The following is a 17655-nucleotide window of genomic DNA, read 5'->3' as shown; positions in this document are numbered from 1 at the left end:
GTTGACATGCAATCAATGGCACAGTGGGGTAGGAAATTAAAACGTTCCATATAATTATTTTTTACAAGTTATCAAAATGACAGGCAAATGAACTAGAAAGGTTATTTTAGGTCTTACAATTCACAGAGACCTAATGCACACTATCAAACTTCAAACCTCAATATAAAAATGCAAATGAAGCAGCTATGTGCCTAAATTTGAGCAGTACTTACTGAATGTCTGGTGTTATACCCTCCAGGAGCACAATGTTAACTCCTCCTATGTGGGCTGATGCACAAGTTTCTGTCATCTTCTGGTGCAGTATGTCTGAAAACAGATTTGGGAGATATCATCCAGATATGTTACTGCAAAATGTAATACAAAGAGGCAGTGTATTGAACTAGTGAAGTAAACCAAGAGCTAATGGTGCGCCGGTCACTGGTTTGTTCACCCGCGCCGGAATGCAATTGTTAATAACCGATCCGCTCCCGCCCGACTGTATGTGATAAAATGAAAATCTGAGGCTCGCACCCGACCATAACTTGCTAACATAGAAAATGCGCTGTAGTCTACAGTCAGAGACAACATAACCATTTTTGACAGGGGGTGCATGATTTTATTTGCCTGATTTAGACATGTTTCTGTTTATAATTTCTGACATTTTGATAGGCTATTTGTCTGTCAACTTGTCTACAATTAGATACAAGCAGCTTATCTTCCGTCATTATATGTTGACCTAGAAGACTATATAAACCCTTGCTCACCAGAACAATGCCATAAATCGGTAGAATGAATGCTTCAATTCAGTTGACATCGGTAAAGTTCTCTGGCATGCTTCTTCCGCGGCGCAAACACGTTCAGGGACCGGGGAGAAAATGCAATAACAAAAAAAATAACGAGCTAACTTCGCATTCTCTCACGATGCTGAAAAGAAAGAGAACATATTTCTCTAGTCCTGTTCCCGAGTCCAAATTTAGCCTACATTTGGTATATAATTTTACTGCAAGAAATGCTTAATTCTGCAGGAGTTAACATTAAGGCTATGTCAGAGGTTATAGCCCTACAGTTACAGTCCAGATTTCAGTTTCAATTTAACCGATCTGAACAGCAGGCTACAGTTCCCTTGACGTGCCATAGGCCTATTTGAAGTCCCCATCGTGTGACTGTTGAATTTGTATAGATTCTCACAATCACACATAACATAGCCGGCGATACTATCATCCTTTTTTACCATGTTAACAAATCTTTCCTAAACATTACTTTTCTGGCCCTCCCTTCTCTTTATTTCGCAGCTTTTCTCTTATTGAATTCAACTCTGACATTGTCCTTTTTTCCTCTGTGGATCGACATTAACTTTTTATGCCGTTCCCAAAAGCATTTGGCAATTGGTGTAGGCTAATTGGCACATGTACAATTAGGCCCTGAAGCTTAGACTTACGCTCTAATGTCAGATAGCCTAAAATAATGAAAGAAAAACCTCAATGCATCAAATCAAATCAAATTTTATTGGTCACATACACATGGTTAGCAGATGTTAATAGGAGTGCAGCGAAATGGTTGTGCTTCTAGTTCTGAGGCTAGAGAGTGAGTCTGTATGTTGGCAGCAGCCACTCACTGTTAGTGATGGCTGTTTAACAGTCTGATGGACTTGAGATAAAATATGTTTTTCAGTCTCTCGGTCCCAGCTTTGATGCACCTGTACTGACCTCGCCTTCTGGATGATAGCGGGGTGAACAGGCAGTGGCTCGGGTGGCTGTTGTCCTTGATGATCTTTTTGGCCTTCCTGTGACATCGGGTGGTGTAGGTGTCCTGGAAAGCAGGTAGTTTGCCCCCGGTGATGCGTTGTGCAGACCTCACTACCCAATCCTTACGGTTGTGGGTGGAGCAGTTGCTGTACCAGGCGGTGATACAGCCCGACATGATGCTCTCGATTGTGCATCTGTAAAAGTTTGTGAGTGTTTTTCTTGACAAGCCAAATTTCTTCAGCCTCCTGAGGTTGAAGAGGTCCTGATGTGCCTTCTTCACCACGCAGTCTGTGTGGGTGGACCATTTCAGTTAGTCCGTGATGTGTACGCCGAGGAACTTAAAAAACGTTCCACCTTCTCCACTACTGTCCCGTCGATGTGGATAGGGGGGTGATCCCTCTGCTGTTTCCTGAAGTCCACGATCATCTCCTTTGTTTTGTTGTCGTTGAGCGTGAGGTTATTTTCCTGACATCACACTCCGAGGGCCCTCACCTCCTCCCTGTAGGCTGTCTCGTCGTTGTTGGTAATCAAGCCTACCACTGTAGTGCCATCTGCAAACTTGATGATTGAGTTGGAGGTGTGCATGGTACAGGAGTACAGGAGAGGGCTGAGAACACACCCTTGTGGGGCCCCAGTGTTGAGGATCAGCGGGGTGGAGATGTTGTTTCCTACCCTCACCACCTGGGGGTGGCCTGTCAGAAAGTCCAGGACCCAGTTTCACACGGCGGGGTCGAGAACCAGGGTCTCGAGCTTAATGACGCGTTTGGAGGGTACTATGGTGTTAAATCTGAGCTGTAATCGATGAACAGCATTCTTACATAGGTATTCCTCTTGTCCAGATGGGTTAGGGCAGTGTGGTTGCGATTGCATCGTCTGTGGGCCTATTGGGGCAGTAAGCAAATTGGAGTGGGTCTAGGGTGTCAGGTAGGGTGGAGGTGATATGATCCTTGACTAGTCTCTCAAAGCACTTCATGATGACGGAAGTGGGGCTATGGGGCAATAGTCGTTTAGCTCAGTTACCTTATCTTTCTTGGGAACAGGAACAATGGTGGCCCTCTTGAAGCATGTGGGAACAGCAGACTGGGATAGGGATTGATTAAATATGTCCGTAAACACACCAGCCAGCTGGTCTGCGCATGCTCTGAGGACGTGGCTGGGGATGCCGTCTCGGCCGGCAGCCTTGCGAGGGTTAACACGTTTATATGTCTTACTCACGTTGGCTGCAGTGAAGGAGAGCCCGCAGGTTTTGGTAGCGGGCCGTGTCAGTAGCACTGTATTGTTCTCAAAGCAAAGAAGTTGTTTATTTTGTCTGGCAGCAAGACATCGGTGTCCGTGACGGGGCTGGTTTTCTTTTTGTAGTCCGTGATTGACTGCAGACCCTGCCACATACGTCTCGTGTCTGAGCCGTTGAATTGCGACTCTACTTTGTCTCTATACTGACACTTAGCTTGTTTGATTGCCTTGCAGAGGAAATAGCTACACTGTTTGTATTCAGTCATGTTTCCAGTCGCCTTACCATGATTAAAAGCAGTGGTTCGCGCTTTCAGTTTTGCACGAATGCTGCCATCAATCCACGGTTTCTGGTTGGGGAAGGATTTAATAGTCACCGTGGGTACCACATCACCGATGCACTTGCTAATAAACTTGCTCACCGAATCAGCGTATACATCAATGTTATTATCTGACGCTATCCGGAACATATCCCAGTCCACGTGATCGAAGCAATCTTTAAGCGTGGAATCAGATTGGTCGGACCAGCGTTGAACAAATCTGAGCGCGGGCGTTTCCTGTTTTAGTCTCTGTCTATAGGCTGGGAGCAACAAAATGGAGTCGTGGTCAGATTTGCCGAAAGGAGGGCGAGGGAGAGCTTTGTATGCGTTGCGGAAATTAGAGTAGCAATGATCCAGAGTGTTGCCAGCCCGGGTCACGCATTCAATAGGAGCCTTGTTTTCAGATTAGCCTTGTTAAAATCCCCAGCTACAATAAATGCAGCCTCAGGATATGTAGTTTCCAGTTTACATAGAGTCCAAAGAAGTCCTTACAGGGCCGTCGAGTTGTCTGCTTGGGGGGGGATATACACGGCTGTGATTATAATCGAAGAGAATTCTCTTGGTGGATAATGCGGTCGGCATTTGATCGTAAGGAATTCTAGGTCAGGTGAACAACAGGACTTGAGTTCCTGTATGTTGTTATCACCACGACTCGTTAATCATAAGGCATACACCACCGCCCTTCTTCACACATCGGCGTGATGTGTGAAGAAACCAGGTGGCTGTACGGACTGATAACGTATCCCGAGTGAGCCATGTTTCCATGAAACAAAGGATGTTACAATCTCTAATGTCTCTCTGGTAGGCAAACCTTGCTCGAATTTCATCTACCTTGTTGTCAAGAGACTGGACATTGGCGAGTAGTATACTCGGGAGCGGTGGGCGGTGTGCCCATCTACGGAGCCTGACCAGAAGACCGCGCCGTCTGCCCCTTCTGCGGCGCCGTTGTTTTGGGTCGCCTACTGGGATCCGATCCATTGTCTTGGGTGGTGGTCCAAACTGAGGATCCGCTTCGGGAAAGTCGTATTCCTGGTCGTAATGTTGGTAAGTTGGCGTTGCTCTTATATCCAAAAGTTCCTCCCAGCTGTATGTGATAAGACTTAAGATTTCCTGGGGTAACAGTGTAAAAAATAATACATAAAAAAAACAAAATACTACATAGTTTCCTAAGAACGCGAAGCGAGGCGTCCATCTTTGCCGGCACCAAACACATGTTACATTACTGTAACTCAGTAATATAGCCTATATAACTTGCAAAATAATTTCAAAAAAATGAGACATTTATGGATGTTTTCAGATAGGCTATCGTTTTCTCTTCACCCAACCCGCCCGCCACCCACCCTTCATCCACACAGTATTTAATAACCCTAAACACGCCCGCCCCACGGATATAACCTCAGGGACTGCAGGTTATGAGTCAACCCACACATCACTACTAAGAGCCTCACCCTTCATCTTTTCCTTGAGTGTGAAGCTGCCGTGGATCTTCTTCAGCTCTGCCTCCATGGTCAGGCCCCCGATGTCGGCCTCCAGGTGGGTGCGGTTCACCATGCCGATGCCAAACACGATGAGAGTGACGTGCTGTGGCTCAGAACTCACCAGGCTGCGCCGTCTGCCCCCAGCACCTAGCCCAGATGAGGGCTTGTTAGTGGGGGTGGTGGGGTCCTCCTGCTCGTTCTCAAAGATCACCCTGCACAGGGGCTCCGAGGGACTGCGGCCACCGTCTGCACAGATCACACAAAAAATACTTTTAATAATTGATATTTCTAAGTGCCTAGGGGGTAGGGGCTAGAGATGGGTGAGGGGGAGAGAGAGCCTTACCCGAAAGGCAGTTCTCAGGGGAGCTCTTCTCCAGGATACCCGTGGGGTCAGAGATGAGGGAGTAGAAGTTGAGCAGCTTGTACATGTTCTGCCAGCACTCTGCAGAGGGCTCGCTCTGCTCTGACACTGTGATGGAGTCAGAGTCATCCATTTGGATGGCTGTGTGGTCAGCTACGTCCCGAGAGCCCTTCCGCGACACCTTCATCAATTGATTCAATCAATTTACCAATAGAAACAGAGCATACATCATCTGATAGATCACTGACAAATATATACTGAACAAAAATATAAACGCAACATGTAAAGTGTTGGTGCCATGTTTAATGAGCTGACATAAAAGATCCCAGAAATGTTTCATACGCACAAAAAGCTTTTCTCTCAAACTTTGTGCACAAAATTGTTGACATTCCTGTTAGTGATCATTTCTTCATTGCCAAGATAATACATCCACCTGACAAGTGTGGCATATCAAGAAGCTGATTAAACAGTATGATCATTACACAGGTGCAGCTTGTGCTGGGGACAATAAAAGGTCCCAGAAATGTTTCATACGCACAAAATAACATGTGCAGTTTTGTCACACAATACAATGCCACAGACAACTCAAGTTTTGAGGGAGTATGCAATTGGCATGCTGACTACTGGAATGTCCAACAGAGCTGTTGCCAGAGAATTTAATGTTAATTTTTCTACCATAAGCCGCCCTCCAACGTCGTTTTAGAGAATTTGGCAGTACGTCCAACCCGGCCTCAACCGGAGACCATGTTTAAGCACACCAGCCCAGGACCTCCACATCCAGCTTCTTCAACTGTGGGATCGTCTGAGACCAGCCCCCCAGACAGCTGATGAAACTGTGGTTTTGCACAACCAAAGAATCTGCTTGTCGTCCTCATCAGGTACTTCACCTGACTGCAGTTCGGCGTTGTAACCAACTTCAGCGGGCAAATGCCACCTTTGATGTCCACTGGCACGCTGGAGAAGTGTGCTCTTCAGGGATGAATCAAGGTTTCAACTGTACCAGGTAGATGGCCGACAGCGTGTATGGCGTTGTTTGGGCGAACAGTTTGCTGATGTCAACGTTGTGAACAGAGTGCCCCATGGTGGCGATGGGGTTATGGTCTTGGCAGGCATAAGCTACGGACAATGAACACAATTGTATTTTATCGATGGCAATTTGAATGCACAGAGATACCGTGATGAGATCCTGAGGCTCATTGTCGCGCCATTCATCCGCCATCACCTTATGTTTCAGCATGATAATGCATGGCCCCATATCGCGAGGACACACCAAACAATGTAATACAAAATGAATACAAAAATTGAAGCACACTCCCCAGAGTATGTTTGGGATGGTCTGGATCGATGTGTACGACAGTGTCTTACAGTTCCCGGCAATATCCAGCAACTTCGCACAGCCATTGAAGAGGAGTAGGACAACATTTACCAGTCTCAGTCAACAGCATGATCAACTCTATGCTCTGCATAAGGCAAATGGTGGTCACACTAGATACTGACTGGTTTCCTGATCCGTGAAATCAATAGATTAGGGCCTAATGAATTTATTTCAATTGACTGATTTCCTTATATGAACTGTAACTCAGTAATATCTTTGAAAATTGTTGCATTTATATTGTTGTTCAGTGTACATACAACATTCCAAAATGAAGACACATACTGGTTGATGTACCTTGGAGGTCCGACGCTCCGAGCGACCCAGTGTGTTGCGTCCCCGGGGCTCCCTCCGACCCAGTGTGTCCAATCCTGAAGGGGGGACATTGGGTGGTTGACCCCCTCCTCCTCCACCTCGCTTGCTTCTCTGAGCCGTGTTCCCGCCGCCAGCCCCACTCCGCCCGGCTCCGTTGATGCTTCCCCGTGAGCTGCGGCTGAAGTCAGAAGAGCGGAAGTGTCGGTAGGGCCTTGCCTTGAAGGTGGGCGTGGGGGAGGCGGAGCCGGCGGTGTAGCGACTCAGCTTGATGTCTGTCTGCGTGGCCTTGATGTCGTCCACCATGGTACTGAACTGGTGGATGAGGCGCACCAGGGCCATGTCCACACGCTGGCTGATGGCCTGGCAGGCGATGGTGAAGTCGCAGTGGAAGGTGTTGTAGTGGCGCCGGTTGAGGTCGTGGAAGGCGAAAGGAACGGCCGTGGAGTTGGGGGGGCCAGTGCTGGTAGACTTCTCCATCAACACAGAGTTTAGACTGAAGGTCTCGATCAGCAGGGCCGGTTTGAACTCCAGCGGAGGGAGGTTAGGCATGCCCTGTCTACAGGGAGAGATGGAGAGGGGTAGAGAGCAAGATTACTTATGAGTGGTAAATAATGGGACAAATAATAACCAGGCATACAGTATCTTTAGTTAGATAAAAGGTTAATAAAAGGTTAATTTACCTTTTGGAGCGTTTGTTCTTCCGTTCCTTGGACGTGTCTGAGTCCACAATGTCTGCTCTAAGACACTCCAAGGTGCCGGAGAAAGAGAGGTGCTCTCCAAAATACATCTTGTAGCTGAGAGGAGTGGTATCCTGCGCCTGGATCCCTGTGTGACTCAGCAGAGGCTTGAACACAACCTGTGTGAATTGAGGAAAAGGAGAGGGAATCATTAGATTTATCACAAACACAAACACCCACACTCTCAACAGGTTACCTGTGCGTCAGCGAGCTGCACAGCGGCGGGACACTGATTGCCCTCCTCGATGTCGGCCATCATTATGTCATCCTGGCTGGTGCTGTGCTGAGAGTGCTGAGACTGTGTTCCATCAAGAGTGTTCTGGTCGCTGGACAGCACCGTGTTGAAGTCGGATGCTGATGGGATGGTGGGGAGGTTACAGGTGACGCCTGAGGAGCAATGGGTAACAGACACTTAGGGTGACCTTTTTGACATTCTTCTACCGTGAGCTTCGGGGTTGGTTAGCGAGCTGCACAGCGGCTTGCTGACCAACATTCGCCCCTAAGATTCCCAAAACATTCCCTCTACCTGTCTGCAGGCTGTTGTGCTGGGAGCGGTTGATGGGGGACTCCTGGGGTACAGCGTTCCCTCCGCCCCGGTTGCCCACAGCGTTGGACATCCAGTTGTAGAAGCTGACAGAAGAGGGCTCTGACAGCAGGGGGTGTTCCGTTAATACATCTGGGCCCACACTGTTACCTAAAGGGGGGCACAAACATGTAATGTAATGTTGCAGTCCAATTCTCTACCAATTCTCTATTATTGTGGCTCGAAAAAGATTAGAACTAGTATAAAAATATGGTGGAAATTCCATATAAGCCATACTTTTCGACAATGTTCACACTTTGGGGACGAGGGTATGTAATGGGAAGGCAACCCAAGTCTGAACCAGGTGTGGGAAACCCTGGTCTATCCCATGGTAACGTTCTAAGGACTATGGCAGTCTACCTGTGCTCTTGGTGGTGGGATCGTTCCTCTGGGGTGTACCCTCCAGCAGGTTGTGCAGGCTGGGGAAGCTGCCAGTCAGGTAGCTCAACAGACTCTCCTTACGGGGACTGTCCTTGGCAGGCATGCCCACGCGACTCACATGGGCAGGAGAGTCAGCCGCCGTGTCCCCACTGGTGTAGCTCAGGGACTGGTATGGGTGGGAGCCCTGAGGAAGACACACACCCATATCAATAGTGTGAAAACAAATGCTTTCATATTGTATACTAATGGAAAGTGGTACTTCCCTGTCGCCCCTGTCCACCTATATATACTAAACAAAAATGTGACCCGATTCAGGAAACTAGGCGTATGTCGCAAGTCACGACTTCACAGGAGAGCCGTTTGAACGTAAAAATATATTTTTATGAAAATGCGTTTTTTGGCAGAAATACCTTCACGAACATGTGACCTTTCATGTGCCTTAACAACAAACTTGTATGCCATCTGTAAATATTAATAAAATTGTTAAAATTACAAGCCTTGTTGGTTAAGCCACAGAAAAAGATAGCAACCTTCCAACTAGCCATGATTGGCTTAGATAATGAGTGATACAGGAAAGATAGCTAGCTACATTTTCAGATATTACACATTTTTAATTTTGACAGAAAGTGGTTTCATTTCAAGCTAAAGTGTACTGTTAGCTAGCTTGCTAACATACCGTGGTATATGTACAACACCCGTTGAATATGGTTGGTGTCAGTAAACGTATGCAAAAAAGTGTAATGAAATTGTTGCCAGCAGAGTTGGTTAGGCTGTTTTCATGTTATCCAGAGGTAAGCAAATCATAAGCCAGAGCGTCAAGTGTGCGCTCCAAGAGCGAAACGAGACGGGTGGGGATAAAGTTAAGAGGGTGTGAATGATGCTGAATGGGTGTAGACAAAAAATAGCTCTTCACTAGATACCAAAACATTCAAAGGCGATTTTTCTCAAAAGTGAGTTTATCAACTTTCAAAGCAGAATTACTTTCCCATTGTTCCTCAAATGATATACCATTTTGTAGCTATGAGTCTCTACTTTTATCCAATGTAAAAAAACACAATTTCAAATTTCGCTACATAAGACCGAATTCCAGGTGGTGAGTCACAAATATAAATGTGACAAAATATGCCAGAAATGTTCCATTTCCACAAAAAGCGTATTTCTCTCTAATTTTGTGCACAAATTTGTTAACATCCCTGTTAGTGAGCATTTCTCCTTTACGTACAACCGGCCTCACAACCGCAGACCACGTGTAAACACGCCAGCCTAGGACCTCCACATACGGTTTCGTCACTGCCGGGATTGTCTGAGACCAGCCACCCAGACAGCTGGAGTATTTCTGTATGTAATAAAGCCCTTTTGTGGAGGATTTTTTTTTTGATTGGCTGGGCCTGGCTCCTCAGTGGGTGGGCCTATTCCCTCCCAGGCCCACCCATGGCTGCGCCCTTGGGAAATCCATATATAAATGCCTAATGAATTTATTTAAATTGACTGGTTTCCTTATATAAACTGTAACTCAGTAAAATCTTTGAAATTGTTGCATGTTGCGTTTATATTTTTCTTCAGTAGACAATGCAGACAGACAGGTGGATACACAGTTAAGACACACACCTTTACCTTTATTTTGAGGGCAGATTCACTGTGTGTGTGGGACTTGGACAGTTTCCTCATGATCTCCACCCCGCTGACTGGTCCAGATTTGTCTCCTGTGGGCGGGGGGCGGCTGCATGCGCCCTCCAGCAGCATGGTGTGTTCACTCACTGTGGCTGGACAGCATTTACAACATGATATAACCCATTGGACCAACATACTGCATGCATTATTGTCATCCCCATCATCAAATTCACTTGTTTTGATAAAGTCTCTGTCGTATTAATTTACCAGAATATTCATAAAAAACTCAGGGAAAAGATTCCTACCTGCGTCGAACTCGAACTCGGCCCCGTCGGCGCTGGTGTCACTCTGCAGCGCAGCTCCGTTGTCCAGGCCCTGGACCTGGTAGGTCTGCTGCAGGGGAGTCTCCTTGGGTTTGGGAAGCTGGTTGGGCCTCATCAGGCCGATGGCCTTGAAGCCTTGGGTCACCACAATAAACTTCATCCACTGACGGGCCAGGGCTACCAGACCCTTTTTCAGGGTCACCAGGGCAGGCAGCCCGTCATTCTAAAGAGGACAAGATGAGATGGGTTAAAAGGATAATTAGGAGTTAACTTAGGGTAGATCCATGAGAGCTACTTCCAGCCCAGCACTAACAAACCAAATTCAGGCAATCATAGCACAGACTGAAGTTCTCAAGCCTCTAAATGCAAACACACACGTCTCACCATAGTGGCCTCCTCTATCACTGAGTAGTCAGCCTGCTGTAGGTAGCGATGCAGGATGTTACACAGCAGACAGGAAGGGTTCTCGTGGAGGTAGCGTGCTCGCTTGGTCACCCTGTTGTACTTGCTCCGAAAGGGGATGTGGATACTCTTTTTCTGTAGAGAACAAAGGAAAGAAAAGGGAATGTGTCTCATACACTGTGCATTTGGAAAGTATTCAGACCCCTTCGCTTTTTCCACGTTTTGTTATGTTACAGCCTTATTCTAAAAAAAAATGTATTTTATTTTTATAAATCATCCTCATCAATGTACACACAATACCCCATAATGACAAAGCAAAAACAGGTTATTAGAATGCAAATGTATAAAAAAATTAAAACAAGAAATCCCTTATTTACATAAGTATTCAGACCCTTTGCTATGAGACTTTAAATTAAGCTCAGGTGCATCCTGTTTCCATTGATCATCCTTGAGATGTTTCAACAACTTGATTGGAGTCCACCTGTGGTAAATTAAATTGATTGGATATGATTTGGAAAGGCACACACCTGTCTATATAAAGGCCCCAAAGCTGACAGTGCATGTCAGAGCAAAAACCAAGCCACGAGGTCGAAGGAATTGTCCGTAGAGCTCTGACACAGGATTTTGTCGAGGCACAGATCTGGGGAAGGGTACCAGAAAATGTCTGCAGCATTGAAGGTCCCCAAGAACACAGTGGTCTCCATCTTAAATGGAAGAAGTTTGGAACCACCAAGATTCGCCCGGCCAAACTGAGAAATCGGGCCTTGGTTAGGGAAGTGACCAAGAAACCGATGATCACTTTGACAGAGCTCCAGAGTTCCTCTGTGGATATGGGAGAACCTTCCAGAAGTACAACCATCTCTGCAGCACCACCAATGAGGCCTTTATGGTAGAGTGGCCAGACGGAAGCCACTCCTCAGTAAAAGGCACATGACAGCCGGCTTGGAGTTTGCCAAAAGGCACCTAAAGGATTCTCACACCATGAGAAACAAGGTTCTCTGGTCTGATGAAACCAAGATTGAACTCTTTGGCCTGAATGCCAAGCGTCACATCTGCAGGAAACCTGGCATCATCCCTACGGTGAAGCATGGTGGTGGAAGATTCATACTGTGGGGATGTTTTCCAGCGGCAGGGACTGGGAGGCTTGTCAGGATCAAGGGAAAGATGTACGGAGCAAAGATATGGAAGATGGTACTCTTGTCAGATGAGACAATTTTTGGGGGATTTTTGGTCATCAAGGAAAACGCTATGTCTGGCACAAACCCAACACCTCTCATCACCCCGAGAACTGGGATTCTCATGCTGTGGGGATGTTTTTCATCGGCAGGGACTGGGAAACGGGTCAGAATTGAAGGAATGATGGATGGTGCTAAATACAGGGAAATTCTTGAGGGAAACCTATTTCAGTCTTCCAGAGATTTGCGACTGGGACGGAGGATCCAATTGAGAATCTGTGGTATGACTTAAAGATAGCTGTACACCAGCAGAACCCATCCAGCTTGAAGGAGCTGGAGCAGTTTTGCCTTGAAGAATGGGCAAAAATCCCAGCGGATAGATGCGCCAAGCTTATAGAGACATACAAAGGTGGCTCTACAAAGTATTGACTTTGGGGGGGGTGAATAGTTATGCACGCTCAAGTATTTTTTATTATTTTGGTCTTATTTCTTGTTTGTTTCAAAATAAAAAATATTTAGCATGTTGGCATGTTATGTAAATCAAATGATACAAACCCCCCCAAAATTTCAATTTTAATTCCAGGTTGTAAGACAACAAAATTGGAAAAATGCCAAGGGGGTGAATACTTTCACAAGCCACTGTTTGTAAATGTGATTATTTTTTATTATACATTTCCAAACATTTCTAAAAACCTGTTTTTGCTTTGTCATAATGGGGTATTGTGTGTTTATATTGAGGAGGATTTTTTTTTCTCCATCCATTTTAGAATAAGGCTGTAACGTAACAGAATGTTGAAAAAGTAAAGTGGTCTGAATACTTTCCGAATGCACTGTAGACTCAGAATCACCTTTATTTGCCAAATACATTTACATATACCCTGAATTGACCTGGTAAAATGGTGCTGACAGCAATAGACAAAATATACAGACAGAATATAGACAGACAAATGTACACAATCTACATACAGTATATACACAATACGTGAAAATATAGGACTAATTCATGGATCAAATGCATTGGAGCCCTCAACATGTGCAGTACTGACCTCCAAGGCTTCAGTCATGATGCAGCCCATGACAGCACACACTCTCAAGGTGCCCTCCATGTCCAGCTTACGCAGAGAAGACTTGAGCTGGTCGATGGGGACCAACCAGGCTCCGATCGCCGGTGTTGCTGTGCTCAGGAGATTCAGCTGCCTGGAGATGGCCTGGGATGGGGAGCGTACGTTGGTTGGGGCAGCGAAGCTGAACCAGATCTCCTTGATGGTGAGCTTCATGCTGCTGGAGTCAGGGGGCGGGGGCATGAGGGGGAGGTCCTTCTTCAGGTCGTCAGACTCCACCCCTTCATCCTGCAAGAGCAATCGACACCACACAGAGGCCAATGAGAGGGGAGCAAGAGAGAGAAGCAAGTGTATATTTTGTCTGAACGCTTTCCGTTACTGAAATGAGGTTGGATCAAGTACAACAGTTGAAAGTGATGAGTTACCTGATCGTCAGAGTCTGAGTTTCCGTTGGCATCAGAGTTGGGGCTTGTGGCGTCGTTAGGCAGGTTGTCATCAGATACATCAGTGCTGTAGCCGCTGCCTGTCTGAGAGCCTGATGAGCCATTGGATTTGGACATGCCAATGTTCACGCCAGTACCCGACTGCCCCATCATGCCAAACGCACTGTACAGCACTGCACCCGACTGACGTCCACCTGCACATATCCACACACAATCAGGCAAAAGTGTTACAGGGTTGGGGTTAATAACATCAATTCAATCAATTCAAAGTTAATCTAAATTCCAATATGTATATACAGTGCATATGCATATCTTTCGTAATGACAAATTACCTTTGACGGTGAGGTTCTCAATTCCGCACTCAAACATGATCCAGCCCCACTTCTCCAGGGAGGCAGCGGTGCGGACCAGGTCTGCAGCCGCGTAGTTCTCTGTCTCGTCCACAAGGGCAAACTCATCTATTTCCTCCAGACTGAACAGTACTTTGGACTTCTCAAAAGGGATGGCCGTGATGGCACATGTCCCTATGTCTTAACCACAGGACAGGAAAAATTAGTAAATTTGAAAGTTTTGCTTCACAACTGGCTAACACTTAATATTATATTAGGGCAGAAGTCTCTAACTCCAGTCATGGACAGCCTGCTGGGTGTGAAGGCTGGTGTTTCAAAAAACACATTGTAGAGCATTCAATAAAAAAGAGCATATTCCCACCTTTGGAATCCAGGCCTCGTAGCTGGCAGTGGATGCGGTGGATGTTAAGCTTGGCAGCAATCTCCTTGCCCTTCTCAATGCCGGCGTTGGAGCGCAGTGAGCCTGAAGACTGTGGCTGCATCTTGGTGGCCGAGGCGTACTTCTCCAAGTTTACGGAGGGACGGCCGTGCTCTGCAGTATTGGGTGTCTCCTCCACTATGCCCCTGTGGAGACAGACAGGAGGGTATGCACAGGGTGTAACTATGTGTGTGTGTGTCTTAAGGAGACAGGTGCAGTCTGGTGGAAATGAGGTTACCTGTTCATGCGAAACTGTGTGGCGATCCTGTCGAAGCAGAGAGCAACCAGAGAGACGTGTGTGATGTGGTTCTTACTGGAGCTGAAGGGAGAACACTCTTCTATAGAGGCCTGGAGCAGACACAGGTTCACCTACACAGCCAGAGAGAAAGATTTTTGGGGCATTAGAGATGCAACTCTAGGATTCAGCATTGAACTACAGTCAAATTAGTTTAAATTCTGTTTAAGTCCAATACAATTTTCCTGGCACAATTCCTACCTTAGGGATTGACACGTTAGCTTGCAGGCCCTTGATCTTCACGTTGTCTGGTTTGACCTTCAGGTCTGTTTGGCCATGTGGCATGTTGAGGGAGCCTGTGGTACCCTCCGTCTTGGACAGCTTGTGCTCCTGCTTGGCTGAGCTCTATAATGGGGGAAACATTTAAAAACAGGAAAATCTTAGGGTAAATCTAAAATTGCACTCTATTCCCTTTTCGGGTCTTTCTATAAACTACGGTACCCGTGAGGAATTCCTACGCTGGACAACTTGTAACTGCTGTTGATAAGTTACTGATAATAATCAGCCAATTTTTTTCATGTCACTAATTTAAGGTAAGATGGGTTCATAGCTATATTCAATAACATTCACGAGTTGATATAAAATATTGACCCTTTATCATGTTTGGTGACTTGATGGATTTGTCCAAAATCATATGACATAAAACATGACTTTTCTGTCCTCGCATTTATGGCAGCGTAAGTTGTCATTATATCATATATTAAGCATTATTCAGTTAAATTAGACATTTAACTTGAACACTGTAAGAATCTTGGATCTAGCTGTCGTACAGTTTTTTGTATAGAGATCTCAGAAATGCAGTGTAACTACATAAAATTCCGTAACATTTCATGTCTCCTTATGTTACGGGGTGAAAACCCAAATCCAAAATAATAAATACAATTATAAAACCGAACGCTTCTAACCGAAATGGTCACCTTACCTTGATACTTAAAACCTAAATCAATACTGTCATTATAGGGGTTCTTCAATAATTATGAATAATACTTGTTGGATGCGCATTTGGTGTCCAGCTGATTAGTCACGCCATGATATATTCACATATCTGATCCAGGAAGGAATTTTCAGAAGGACAGTTAAGTGACAAACATCTGTTGTGATAGCGCATGTGACGCAACAACAGCCCAGGTGCTGGAAAAAAGGTGCTTGCAAAAAATGTCCAGAATATTTTGGTGTCTGGTTTGTTATGCTGGTGAAGAAAGTTGTGCCTGGATCTACATTGGATCTAATATCCCTACTGAATTGATATTGGTCATCTGTTGTTGTCTGCTTGATTTACAGCAGGGTCTCGTTAGATCTAACAGAGAAAGTATCAAGGTAATGTGTTCATGTTTTCTGTGCCTCGGATTAGACACAGAGTCTACTGTGTGCAATTGCATAGGATAGACTATTGCGCAACACACAACACTATTCCTATGAACTATTCTAGATATAATGACAACAAGTGACATAGTCTAGTGCGCTTCTTCACAACATGATCTGGTAATTAAATAACATGACAAATACATTTTGTTTTCCATGTTACACCTGCAATTTTAAACAATACAAGGGGCTTGAAGTAGCCTATTTGAACTTGAATTTGGAGCTCAGAAATTCAATTATTGGAATAGGCCTACCAAGAATATCAGTAATTTCCTCACTTTGGTCCCCGAAAAGTCCTTATAATTATTGTAGCCAATTTGTAAGTTCTCCTGCTCCCTTACATGCTGACCACACCGCTCGCACGTGTCAACAAGCATCTGCTTTACCCACTGCAAGTCCCACCTCTTCCATCTCCTCATTGGTTTTAGGAGCATTGAAACTGAGGTCCACACTCCAGTCCAGTTGGTGGTGGTAATGCACCTTTAAGTTGGTTGCCAAGTGCCATAAAGTCCAAAGAAGAAAACGCCTGAAGGAGGAGAGATTACTAGAAACAAACTCGGTTTACCCTTTTATTTGTGGATTAATTGTCGGAGTAGAGGACCTTGTGCATTTCAGGTAAAATAACAACCCAATGTTTATATCCCAGGACAAATTAGCTAGCAACAGCAAGCTAGCTAGCTAAATAGCCATAAATGTTTAATGCTTTTCGACATTTAGTGTGGGTGGACAAAATCAACATGTTACAATTATCCGTGATTTCATTATTGATCAGTGTTGCTCTACTCTGTTGCGCCAAAACCACGTGTGGTTTTTATGAGGATGAACTTTGCTTTTGGTCCCTTTCTCATTATAAATACAGCAATGGTGAGATTCAAATGGTGAGATTAATGCTACCGCTATTCATTACTTTATTATGTGTGCCTACACCAGCCATGCACGCATCCAGTCTATTTAGTCAAGCAATGTCCACATTATTCTAAATCAAATCATATTTTAGGTGTAATAATAATTAGAATATCAATGTATTGGCAAGGCCTAACAAATACATTATTCTTAGTGTTAATGGCCCACTTTTTGGGACACTTTTTGCATGCTTCGTGTCAACTCCAATGCTTCCTTGAAAATAAAAGAGCCGCACAATCTAGGAGCTCGGATGCAAAAATGTAATTACCAATTGACTCCAATGCGTCCCACAGTTGTGTCAAGTTGTCTGGATGTCCTTTCGGTGGTGGACCATTATTGATACACACGGGAAACTGCAGCAGCGCCTCGGGATGTAGTTTGTGTGTGGGGGTGCTATAAATCTTTTTGACTATTAAAGGCCCAGTGCTCTACTTTTTAAAATGTTTATTATGATTTTTCAGGGGGTGCTGCAGCCTCTTCAGCACCCCTACTTTCCACGGCTATGCGCCTGGCTAGGGCTGTTGCGGTCATTTTGCCAGCTGGTGATTGTCATTGAAATAACTGCCGGTCTCATGGAAATTGACCGTCAATTAACATTAACATCTCCGGCTTCTACTCATAGCCTACAACCCACTGATGCAGACCTTTGGAACATCTACATTTTAAAAAGTCTAAAATAGATGCAATATAGTCTACACCATCACAGTAAATGCATGATTTATTTTAGGCAGGTCTAATGAAACATTTTGATATGAAGAAAATGTATTTCAGAAAACAGAATAGCATATTCTGAGTCATCCTTATGTTAGGC

The 17655-nt window shown here is 45.2% G+C and overlaps 1 protein-coding gene across 44 annotated transcripts in view; it reads right to left on the bottom strand.

Moving 5' to 3' along the window:
• The window catches only part of LOC110497798 (bridge-like lipid transfer protein family member 1), a 126761-nt gene that overhangs the window by 49824 nt on the left and 59282 nt on the right, over positions 1-17655 (bottom strand). For 23 of the 44 annotated variants that reach the window (XM_021574170.3, XM_036954759.2, XM_036954763.2 and 20 more), the window contains 17 exons: positions 14781-14924; positions 14523-14653; positions 14228-14430; positions 13849-14046; positions 13499-13710; positions 13059-13361; positions 10820-10972; positions 10418-10658; positions 10110-10264; positions 8481-8685; positions 8064-8231; positions 7734-7924; positions 7481-7656; positions 6771-7356; positions 5096-5294; positions 4723-4998; positions 213-306 (listed from right to left, as the gene is read on the bottom strand). In XM_021574170.3, coding sequence (XP_021429845.3) covers positions 213-306; positions 4723-4998; positions 5096-5294; positions 6771-7356; positions 7481-7656; positions 7734-7924; positions 8064-8231; positions 8481-8685; positions 10110-10264; positions 10418-10658; positions 10820-10972; positions 13059-13361; positions 13499-13710; positions 13849-14046; positions 14228-14430; positions 14523-14653; positions 14781-14924 — 3635 coding nt within the window. Of the gene's footprint in view, positions 1-212; positions 307-4105; positions 4385-4722; positions 4999-5095; positions 5295-6770; positions 7357-7480; positions 7657-7733; positions 7925-8063; positions 8232-8480; positions 8686-10109; positions 10265-10417; positions 10659-10819; positions 10973-13058; positions 13362-13498; positions 13711-13848; positions 14047-14227; positions 14431-14522; positions 14654-14780; positions 14925-17655 lie in introns of those variants that run through there. The other 21 variants (XM_036954758.2, XM_090211170.1, XM_090211173.1 and 18 more) reach the window with 6 other exon arrangements.

This window comes from Oncorhynchus mykiss, chromosome 19 (assembly GCF_057628025.1).
Source record: "Oncorhynchus mykiss isolate SJ-2025 chromosome 19, ASM5762802v1, whole genome shotgun sequence".
NCBI lineage: Eukaryota > Metazoa > Chordata > Actinopteri > Salmoniformes > Salmonidae > Oncorhynchus > Oncorhynchus mykiss.
The sequence above is the reverse complement of the archived record's forward strand: the minus strand, read 5'-3'. Positions and strand labels throughout refer to the sequence as shown.